Here is a 12,284-nt window from a genome sequence, read left to right as displayed (position 1 = left end):
TTCATCATTCTTGATTGATTTTAAAGGGCTTGTATGTTGTTGTATGAAGAAGACCTTCCTGCAAATTGCCTTGTGTGTCCGTACGTTTATTAGTGCGCTTTCAAAGCTAATTTTGGAGATCAAGAATCCCATTCTGACTGGGAATGCAGTCGAGTTAACGTTGAACTCAAATAGTAGACTAACTTGAGTTAAAAAACTTAGGTTCGAACTAAAACTTTGAACTCGTTTGACTCTTGAAAGTTCAAGTTTGAGTTTTGAGTTTGTTTTACTTGAACTCGTATAAAATTGAGCTTAATTTGAGTTTGATAAATATAAATTTTAAACAAAGGACAAAATAGAGATTTACACTAATAAATATATATGTATGTGTGTGTACATGGAACTTGTTTGAGTTAATTAACCTCGACAAGTTTTCACATATTATGCTCAATTCAAGCTCATTAACTAGCTCGAACTGTTTAAACTCGAGTTTGAACTTGATCAACGCAAGTTCGAGTTCAAGTTTTAACTGAGCAAACTCGCAATTGCTCAATGAAACTTGACTCATCTAATTCTGACTAGGAAAACGTAGGTTTATTCATTGCTGAGTACCGGCTGATTGAAGGTTTCCTCCATCGTTGGAAGCTTGTTTGTTAAAGAAGAATACAAGAACTAAAGTAAACAATTGTCAAAAGAAGTAAAAAGAAAATTCCTTGCGATTTAGAAACAAGCATGGTAGTTTATGGCTGTGCCAGGCACAAGAAAAGGCTTTCTTTTTTTTTTTTTAAAAAAAAATAAAGGCATAAAAAAAAGGTTGAGGTAGGATTAATTCGACAGTAGATAAGGTATCCCTCTTCATAGGCAGAAATCATAAAACCACAACCTGCCGGATGTTTTCTTTATATAAAGAAGTTAGTTGCTGTGGAAAACCCTCAAGTCTTATGCGACTGTGACATTTAAAATTATATATATATATATTTATAAAATATTCATATACACAAAAGACCAACCATTCAAACGCTTAATTTTTAATTTGGAAAGAGGGCTGATTGTCACTTTCATGGGGAATAATTGATGTCATTTATATCCCTACACCGATGACGAATATACCTAACAAAAGTTGGGAAAACACTTTGGACATGATTTAGAAATTTTTTTTTTGTTACCACAAATAAAAGGTGCGGTTTAATTAGCATCGGTTCATATATCTATCGAAAACTTGAGATGTTTTAGAGTAAATATATAACAAGGAAAAGCTCGATCAGTTTCATGGATTAAGAGCTCAAGGACCATTTCTTGTACACTACAATATGGTGTGGTCTCTGATTCATGAACCATTGTTCAGACCCACTTTTGGTGAATCAACTGCACAACAAATGTATACCCATTCCTTCTTATTGTAACATCCATCTTTCGGATTCAATTTCAATATTTCATGGTGCTACTTCCAAAAGCTGTCAAAATTCAGCGGAAATGGTTGGGTATTAGAGTCAATATATGTGCTCAATCAAGGCTATGCAGATCGAGGACATGGTGCAGCACTAGTTTGATGATGGAAATTTCAAAACATTAGATGTTCCTCTTTCTTTCTGAATGTTATCAAACACGGGTTTTGACTCTAAACGCCATATATATGATTCATCCATTAAAATATGTGTTGTTCTCCCTTTCAAACGATCGAAGTCAAAATGGGAGAGAAGAAGTCGTTGTCGAGCAATATTTGCAAGGATCAAAAACCTCTTGTTTCCGGGGCCATTTGTTGGTTTCAATTGGGAAGCAGAACAAGAGGAAAAGTGCGTATTACTATTAGTCCCTCTATCACGAATCCACCTTTGTCTGTCTTTGACAATTTACTGTGAGGCATAAAAAAAAAAAATTTTAATTTTTTTTTTTGCACGAGCGAAACTTATTAGTACTAGTATAAATCGCCCCAAAAAAAAAAAAAAGATTGTTTTTAATTCCAATCAACTTATCTATGTGCTTAAATCTGAACCAGTTACACAATTTCTGACCCTCAATTCTTCCACAATAGCAATCCATTGGACCAATCTTGAAAATCCCGGCTGGCCCCTCTATAGGACGGTACAAACACAAGGACATAACTTTTGTCAATTTTCTATCCACATGAGGCAGTCAGTGGCACCGTGCTGGTTCTCAGGTTTTAATACTTCCTTGTTAAATAGGAAAAATAGTACCTAGGCTAGAATATTTTCTTTCATCGCAAATTAAAATTTGTTTATTCTCTTTTTGTTGTTTGTGGTAGACCAACAGTTATGCAATTCAAGTGGTGCAAAAAAAGGCCCTCCACCCCCCCGCCTCCCCCTGCAAAAAAAAAAAAACACACACACACACGCACGCACGCACTACACCTTTGGCACTTTTTAGCACTACAAATTCGCATCCCACCCCTCGCTTACCCTTCATTCAACATCAACTTGTTTCTCTCCTCTCCTCTTCTTTGCTTGTTAGCTGCTTCCTCTCAGCTGCCCCTCACCTCCTGCTATATACCTTTCTTCAACACTGCTCAAAATCCTCTGATCAACTTTGCTCCTCAATTTCCTCCCTATCTAATTAAGGACATTTGTTTTTTTCACCTATTTGCGACCCTTTTGGCCTGTCATCATGACCACCATATTACAGTCTTGTCTTGAGACGCAGTTCTGTGAAACAGCAACTGTCATGCTCAAAGTTGCTCCCTCCAAAACCTTGGAGTCGAGCAGAAGTAGTCCCTGCAACCGTCCAACGGAGGTCAACAGTACGGCCACGCCAAACATGTCCTCCAACCATGATTCACGAGGTTGGAGTTTCCTACAGTTTCTCGACAATGTTTCTTCAGCTCCCAAAGAAACAATGGAGAAAGAAAATGTGTACGTCCATCCTTTGACGAAGCAATATTCATCCTCAAGACTGAGCGAAAAAAGCTTGGAATTATGCACTGAAAATTTGGGGAGTGAGACGGGCAGTGATATCATGGATATCAGCATTTTGTCACTGTCTTCATCCAATTCTCCAACGAGCTCTGAAGATTCTTGGATAAAACAAGAAGGAAAGCTGCCTCAAGAAGCGGAAACATCATCGAAGTGTAAGGTGAATAATTCTCGAAATTTTCCACCTCCCTTGACTACAATAAGTGGTTCAAATTCACTCCAATTTAGACCCCACCGGGAAGATGGAAGATTAGTTATTCACGCCGTCGAGGCCCCATTGAAACATAACTATTTTCAAGCCGAACGAAGCCATGGCCGCCTTAGGCTATCTTTTTTGATAGATCATGCTACTAAGTTTGCCTCGCAATTGACTCGAATGGAAGAAGATGAAGTCGATGTTAGTGACGACGAAGATGAAGATTGCTATCAACTAGAGGAAGAAGAAGATGACGAAGAAGGATGCAATATTTTTGATGTTGATGTTGAAACGGGAAGGGAAAAATTTCACAGGCTAATGACTACTAGATGCAACGAAGGTGGGCACGGGAACAACGGATTGTGTAATTGGCAGGAGCCTGTATGGGTGGCTACATCCTAAAGTTTTTTCTTGTATCTTTTCTTCTAAAATCCAATTTCCACAAATTTTTCTTTTTGGTTTGTCTTTTAGCCTTTTTGTCCCCCTCCTTTTCCTTTTCTATTAATATAATTTATTCATTTCATTACCAGCTCCATGTGCTTTGTGGTTGGCAGTTATTTTCGTTATTTGAAGATGGCCCCCCTTCTCCCCACTCTTTTGCACAAGTTCCCATGAAATTCTTGATATACCAGCATATTGGGTTCGATAACCAAGCAACAAATTTACCACCGCCTTAAGAAGAATGAGTATGCTGGATCATAAATAAAACCAGATCTCAAGCGGACAAACTTCAAATTTCATCAGTTTTGCCATCAACACCGCATATATATGAGGGTGAATTTGATGCAAAATTATGGTACATTAAAAGTTTTCAACAAGCAAAAAGAGCCTGTACTAGTACCAACATGTATGATTGATGACCTACCTAAAACCAATTTCAAAAGTGGCAATGCTATTGTAATGATTGTAATGATTTTGTATGTGACTCATTCGAAGCCCCAACGTCAAAGGAACCAACCAAGACTTTGTCAATAAATACTGTATTGTGGTTTCCTTTTCATCACTCATGCCTGCATGCTCCTGGGAACGAAGCCATATATATCAAGATTGAGCTCATTGGCTATGGATGACGGATGACTCATCATCAGTACGGGAAACATTTGTGTGTTTTTGCATGCAAACAAGATTACCGGGATTAAGATACATGATTAATCTTGCAGAATACTTGCAACCCAGCGCATTTGTTTGTTCCTGTACATGGACAAGGTATGCATAAAAACAATATGAAACGTCAAATTCAAAGCTTGATTAGCTTTGTTTGTTTTGCTAATTTTTTTTTTTGTACGGAGAAGACAAAAACCTTAGTTTAATTAGCTTAAGTAGTAGAGAATTATTGAGGAAATTGCCGCCGCATATGCTTCGACCCTTGCTCTAAAATCGAACCAGGATTTGGGTTCAGCCCTTTTTAGTGGTTAATGCGTATTTCTATGCACAAGACAGCAGGTTTTTCAACCTTTTACAGCTCTCTTGTCTAGAGAATTTTGTGCATAACAACCACAACTTCATAGAAAATGACAACCACTATGGTGTTGGATGCCGAGGAAGATCCAATTTCTCTTCTTTTAAATAAGACAGGAGCCGCCCTTGCTACCGAGAATATTGAATCAGAAGAGTCATTATAGATTCCGGATGAAATTGACGTCTTACTTCTGAAGTATTGGCCTGGTGGATGATGGTTTATTACCTTTTCCATTAATTTCTTTTTTCTTTGCTTTTCTTCTTTCTGTATCACAGAGTGGAGAGAAATCGCCACTGTACCAACGCTTTTCACGCTAAAAGGTGATTATAGTTGTGCATTGACTAAGTATTTTCGTAGATATTTTCATCTGAAGAATAAACAGCAACAAGATAAGTTCAGTTTGACTAATTACTCCACACTATGGTACTTGTTTACCTACCGCGCGCAACGGGATGCAAATTGCATATGGTACTTTTTTTTTTTTTTGTCGACACAGTGTCCGGATCAATTCTTACAGGATCGACTAATCCTCTATGACTCGAGCTCGACGTCTCAACTCGGCCCGAACACGTTAAGTGCGCGGAGGAATGCATATGGTACTTGTTTACCATATTAGTTCACTACGTGTAAACTGTATTTCAGCTGTATGGCCGGCCAGCTGCTTACTTTTCAAACTTCAGTACATGAAATTATTATTTTTTTCTTTTTTTCTAAATCATTTTTTCATTTTTTTTTATTGTGACTACTGGCTGAACCTTGTGCCCTTTTCTTTTTGTAATCTTCTTTTGATGCCCTTTAAATACAAACTATATATATATATAAGACATGTACAGTTCACATGAAATTCTGTTCCTCGATCTTTCTAAATTAATTTTCATTTTTTTTGTTAAAATCCTAATGTAATAAATGGCTGAACCTTGCACCTCCTTTCTTTTTCTTGTTCCGTCTTAATCTTCTTTTCCTGTCATTCTTTTCTCCTTCTGGATTCAGTAGCTGCAGTACCCATTTGATCATATCTTTCTGTTTTGCAGCACAATGGAAAACAACTTTAGCAACTCAACACTTGCACAGGCTGATTTCACTTGCCAGTAGGTCCAGCACTTGCATTTTAAAAGTGGCAAAAATGACAGAGGTGTTTGCAATTGCATGAGATGAACTTCTCTTTTCCGTAACAACATATATTTGGACGAATGGCTTAGTCTGACTTTTATCAAGCATGAGCATTTACAGCTGAACATACGGCCGACTAGTTGGTCCCCGCCCCAATCGCCTTGAACACTAATGTTTATACCTATCAAGTTGCCTTTTATAAATATTTCGTATTTAACCATGTACAATTTTTTTTTTTTTAATGGGATGCATATCCTATATATTAGTCATAGAAGCGATGTATTGGGTGGTATGACAGGAGGGAGCGTAAGTAAGAAGTTTCGGATTCAAAACCTCCTACTTACATTAAAAAAAAAAATCCTATATACTAGTAAAATTATTATACAATGTTTGGTGTTCTAAGAACACAAACTATGTATAATTGAAAACAAAAAAGAATAAATGATCAACTATTAATTAATGCGTTAGAATTACCACCGACCCCTGAATTTCGATAATCAATGGTAGAAGACCAGGTCCCCTACACTCAATGGTAATGCGGGCATGAGCCAAATGCAACACGATCGAATAGAAGGCCAAGAAAGATTTTTATTCATGGAGGAAGAAGCCAAGAAGAAATGATCAAAGTTTCTCTTGGACAGGAAATCTATTTGTTTAGCATTTACAGAGATCTAGAATTGGCTACGTGTTTAAATGGGATTGCAGTTGGTTTTCCAGTGAGCTCAAGAGTCAGGGAAGAATGCAGGCTGGCATTCCTGTGAGCTCGATTAGCTTCCCGTCAAGCCAGCAGAAACCGTCGGCACTATTTTAGAATTATAACTGAGTTGCAAATCTTGATGATTAAGGTCAATTTATCTCCATTTACTTGGTCGTAATAATTTGGAGAATTGAATTCCAAGATATTTTTTAGGGGCATGAAGGAGTTTACACTTGAATTAAAAATTCTAGTGTTCTAATGAGCTAAAAATCGCATTTTTATTTACCGGTCAAATCAAACTCATGCAACACAATCTTGTAACACACCGGCATCGAGTCTGAATTTAAATAGTTTGAGTTTTTTTATCTGATAAATTTCGGTTGTATTTGGATTGCATTTTTTATGATTTTTCATGAAAAAATTACTGTAGCGATTTGATGTATATGAGAAAAAAATGTAATAGGAAAATGTGATCACAAAAAATAACGTACGGAAAATTGCAATCCAAACAAGGCCTTCAAATTCAGCGCTTGTCGAATTGAATTGGAACCTAGTCTCAAAAACTGAGGCCTTGTTTGGATTGCGATTTTCTGTCGGAAAATTACGTCGTTTTCCGTGATCACATTTCCCTATTACCTTTTTCCCTCACATACATCAAATCGCTACAGTAATTTTTCTATGAAAAATCATGAAAAATGCAATCCAAATACAACCTGAGCTTTTGCTTTGCGAACTCAATTCAAGTAGTAAGTAGGTTGGTTTATCATCCAATCCTACTCATAACAAGGTTTTGCCTCTTAAGTCGAAAAATCAGTAAACATGATAGATATCCTTAGCTTAAAATAGATTGGTTGAGGATAGAAATTCGGTTATTGCATGGAAGAGACAGGATGACTAGATGTCACTACTACTAGCTAGATACAGTATGTTATAAGGTTCGCATTATTGGACCAACCAACTTAATATAGATTAATATGCGGAATGAGGACGGTATACACAGACCTTGAGATTGATTGTTAAATGCGATATCTATAAACTGATATGGCGTGTCTGACGGGAAAGATTTGTACCAGAAGGCCGTACAGGTTTGGATTGTACAGTAACAGTAACCCCTGTCCTGGGGCGGTGGGCCGGTGGGTGGGTGGGTGGTGGGCGCGCATGCATCCATCAAAACTGTTGCCCACTGCTATGCTGGCTTGGCGATCATCAGACATCAGTGCCCAGCACACGATCTGGAAGATTGACAACATCCATATGGGGGATCGCATTTGCATCATTGCACTGAGAACTGAGATGAGGAGGAGGTGTTTGCATGTGAAAACGAAGCAATTTGCAATTTGCAATTTGCAACTTGCAACTTGCAACTTGCCCTGACCGCTCCTCTGGATTGCTAGGCTTGTTGTACCCGTCGCTGCCTTTCTTCCAAAGATCTTCCGTAAGCTGTTAAAAGTTGAGGAGGACAATAATGATTATTCGCGCTTGTATTTACCTATACGGTGAATAAGTGTAATTTAAGTATACCGATCGACATGTCTTCACTGGGAGGAGGACAATGATGATTTGCGTTTGTATTTACCTATACGGTGAATAAGTGTAGTTTAGGTATACCGATCGGGTCCCACGTGAATGGTCCAGCGGCAGCGCCTCTCACCATGAACCTTAAGGTCACAAGTTCGAGTTTCCGCTCCGCTGAATTCCTCCGCGTACTTAACGTATTCGGGCCGGATTGGGGCGCCGGACCCGGGTCGCAGGGGATTAGTCGGGCCCATAAAGATTGATTCGGACACTCTTGTGTCGGAAAAAAAAAAAAAAAAAAAAAGGGTATACCGACCGACATGTCTTCACACCGCGCTAAAAATTTCTTTTTCCCTCTCTCCTTTTTCGGTCAATTAAAAGTGAAGATCTTCATGTTTACCACCACCAACTTGGACAAACCCTCCCTCCCTGGAAAATCTCAGAATATTTGTTATAATTAATAAGAATTCGAAGTTAAATATAGCTACTACCCCGCTTAATATCGACGAAAATGTTTTTTTTTTTTTACATATTATTGAAAAAGTTTTAGTATTAGTAATTTTTAGTGATGCATGGGACGATTTGTACATGTTTTTGATTATTTGGTATTCGTACTACCTTTCTACGTCGTGCATTTATCCTATAATAATTCATCCTTGGCTGAGACTGATAGCCAATATTGTTGTGCTTGATTTATGCTGCATAATGTGATCCGAGTCGCACAAATTTTTTTAGCCAAATCATGACCGTCAACTGCCATGTCTCCTGCCCCATCTCCATGTTGGATGTAAGTTGGAAATCGACTGTTCCGCACGGGGCTCACAAGCGTCCTAAAAGAGAGCTAGCCATCGGTGTCTGAAAGCTTTGAAAGATTAAAGAAGAAGATATACCATATATCTTACATCCCTACCAAGAGGACGCCAGCGTCTTATCGTGGACTAAGACTATCCATTCATAAGGAATCTCACACAAGCTTCTGATCATCGTAATCTTTTAATTTAATTTCTCCTCAAGTCCTATATATATTTACCCTTTAAATAAATAAATAAATAAAAATCTGTTGAGATATATATTTATTTTTTTATCAAAGCTTTTAGGATTTAATTAATGGTTGACTAGCATTATTGTCGAATAGTAAGTAGTTGATGATGAATTCTTGGAGACGGTTCTGCATTTCTTTTGTCTCGAATTCCCTCGAGTCTGAAAAAATTTCAAGCATTTTGGAAGTCCTGTCCTATACCATTGAAGAAATTTAATTTAGTGACTACATGAGTTGACTGGTAATTTCCAAAGCAGAACAAACTTTTGATCGAGACTTTTCATCTTCTGCCATTCTGTTCTAAATTAGCTGCGGCCAAGGTGGAAAAACAAATGAAAATTTTCAGCTAATTATTAACTAAAATAATTGTTGATGGTCAAAGTAGGCACGTCCAACCTTTTGGTAGGAAGGAAGAAGTTGGAACAGCTTTTGGTAGCTGACTTGTTAATTAGGTTAGCCTTATCCTCTGCTTTGTTGCTTGTTTACAAAATGCATCCATTAATTGGCTTTTTTTTTTTTTTTATAATTCTATTCGAGAAATGACATACATCCATTACCAAGATTCATTACACAAATCCTCATCGATCCTTTTTCATTTTTAGTCCAACCTTTGTAGCTAAGCAACCATCTTTCATCTCTGTCGAAAATTTTAGGCTCCAAAAGGAGAGGAGATCTTCTTCTTTTTTTCCCCCTGTTAGTTAAAGCAAGTGTATCTTTTGATTTGTTCATGCAAAGTCTACTTGGAAATGGGATGAGTTTGCTTGCTGCTAATTCCTTGGAGATGAAGTCATTTTGAGTGGGTACTATGAGAAAATTGTGAAAAGTAGAACTGGAAATGGCGGACGTTGTTTCACAAATACCTGGACTCAAATCATGTTTATCCATATTTGGAAGGCCGAGGTTGGTCGATACCTGGGAAGCCTTGCTTGCTAAGAAACATAAAGGGACCGGAATTGGAACTGATCATATCTAGCATCCACTTAATAAATAAATTTATTTTCATCAGAAAATTAAACCAGTCATACACAAAAAAACTATTGAATAAAGAAACCCTTCAGCTCTCCTCTCTTTTGTTTTTCAATTCTTTTAGCCTTTTAGGGTCTGTTTGGTTGGAAGTAAAATGTTTTCCTTGGAAAAATATTTTCCGTGGAAGTAATTTTCCATGAAAATCATTTCCCTTTCATCATTTTCAGGTGTTTGGTTAGTTTATTGAAAATATTTTCTTACTTCATTTTTCTGGTGTTTGTTTAACTTTTGAAATATTTTCACTTTTATCTCTATCTTTACTTTCTACACATTATAACTACATACTTCTTCCCATGCAAAATAAGAAAATTTATCTCATTGTTTAACTTTAAAAAATCTTGGAGAAATGTATATATGAATAAAAAATATCTCCTTAAGCAATAAAAAAATTGCTGGCCATTTAGTGTCAAATATCAATCACATGCAATGCTTATTGTGACATATATCTTGCACTCTCACTGCCGAAAGTTTTTCTAGAAAAGAATATCCCTATTATACATAATTAATTACTAGCATAGGATGAGCAGGATGAGGTTTTTTTTTTTTATTTTGAATATACTAGGGGGAGGGTTGGGTTCGGTTGGGTGGTACAGGGGAGGGAGTGTAAGGAAGAGGTCTTGGGTTCGAGTTCTCCTATTTACACTAAAAAAAAAAAAAAACATACTACAAGATGTTTTCAGTAAGTTTGGAACATACTACAGGCGGGATACATGCATTTCGGAAAACAACTTCAGTAAGTTTGGAAGGGAAGTTGTTTTCCATAAGATGAGTGAAAATATTTTACATAGAAAAATATTTTCAGTAACTTTTGGTTACACGGAAAATTAAAAAAATATTTTCCTGGAAAACATTTTCACCCGAAACAAACGGACCCTCAGTGAATGCCCTTTTTTTTGGCCAAAGTGGTGTGCTTCAATGGCAACGCAGTGAATACTTCTTCTTCACTCGTGGTGGTAAGCATTTCTTGAGTATTCATGTTTGGTTTGGATAAGCATCCTTACTTCTTAGTGCCAAAGCGACACCACACATCAATGTTTGTCTTTGTCGATTAAAGGAAGAACAAAGAACTAATTGTTGACCTCAAAAAGAAATCAAGAAAAGTTGTTGACTGCTTAAAAGTACTGGTTCACTGTATAAAATATAATTCTAATTAAATTCGTAAAGATTATCCATAAAACCAATTCATACGTACCATTCATTTTTAAGGGACCAAAAGATATAGTAACTTACCTAGCTAATTTTTCCACAAGAAAGAATAACTTAAGGGCGGTGTATCTATTTCCATAAGATGCTAAATCACTTAGCTAGCTAATTTTTCCACTAAAAAGAATAAGTTCATTTTCAAATTGCAAATAAATTCCCTAATTCTATAAATCCACATAATTAACCAGATTGCACTACAATTTCTTTTTTTTGATTCATTTCTAAAATTAAGGAGTAGATCTTTTGACTTGGTATGCCGACACTTTTGAGTAGCGCACACATTCAATCCCCCACTATTTTTACTTTTTACATCCTTCGTATCTCCGTTCCTAACTTACATTTTGATTTGTCAACGACTTCATCAAACAAAGTAAGAAAAAGAGTGAATCATATTGCTTCTTTCTACTCCCATTTTCAATGATAGTCATTCATTTACTCTCTTCTTTTTTTTTCAATTTAAAAGAATCGATAATCCTAGAGACGAGAATTTTGCAAATTCTTTCACTAGGCTCAACTCGTGGAGCTACGAAGTGGAGATTTCTATTAACACTCCGATTAATCAATAGCATAGGCATTTTTTAGGTTCAACATCACAAACCCTAATAGAACCCAATGACAAATAATAATAGAAATAAAAAAAAAAAGGCGGAAACTTAGCATCTTAAAAAGTGTAGGGCATTGCTTTGAGAGGCAACTAAAAGACATGATTTCGGTGGTAGAAAGAAGGAATCCGCTTTGAATATTGTTGGGACCCCCTCCATGCCCAGCAGCCTACCCAACAACAATAATACTCGGCAGAACCAGATTTAGAAATCCAAAGGCTCTTTAAGAAAAAGCATATTCCTCTGTTTATGACTTGTCTGTTTCATCCTCTGTTGTGTTTCGGCTCATTCATGTCCCCTCGTGTTTCTACATCCTTCTTCCGCTCCTCCGCCCCGCCCGGCCCCCCCCCCCCCCCCCCCCTCATTCTCCTCCTCCTCCCTCCTCTTTGCATACCACACGTGTTGATATATATATATATATATATATATATATATATATATTCACACATATATATATTTGAGTTTTTTAATCTCCAATTTCCATGCAGATATGTATGTAGACCAACATATGATTAACACATATTTTTGTGT

The 12,284-nt window shown here is 36.9% G+C and overlaps 1 protein-coding gene across 1 annotated transcript; it reads left to right on the top strand.

Moving 5' to 3' along the window:
- Window positions 1–2,380: 2,380 nt before the first annotated feature.
- On the top strand, window positions 2,381–3,631 carry LOC113734920 (protein FANTASTIC FOUR 2-like). The gene has a single exon (XM_027261688.2). The coding sequence runs from the start codon at window positions 2,602–2,604 to the stop codon at window positions 3,502–3,504; it is 903 nt and encodes a 300-aa protein (XP_027117489.1). The 5' UTR covers window positions 2,381–2,601; the 3' UTR covers window positions 3,505–3,631.
- Window positions 3,632–12,284: the final 8,653 nt, after the last annotated feature.

This window comes from Coffea arabica, chromosome 3c (assembly GCF_036785885.1).
Source record: "Coffea arabica cultivar ET-39 chromosome 3c, Coffea Arabica ET-39 HiFi, whole genome shotgun sequence".
In the NCBI taxonomy this organism is placed as follows: Eukaryota; Viridiplantae; Streptophyta; class Magnoliopsida; order Gentianales; family Rubiaceae; genus Coffea; species Coffea arabica.
Note: the sequence above shows the minus strand (reverse complement) of the source record. Positions and strands in the feature narration are given on the sequence as shown.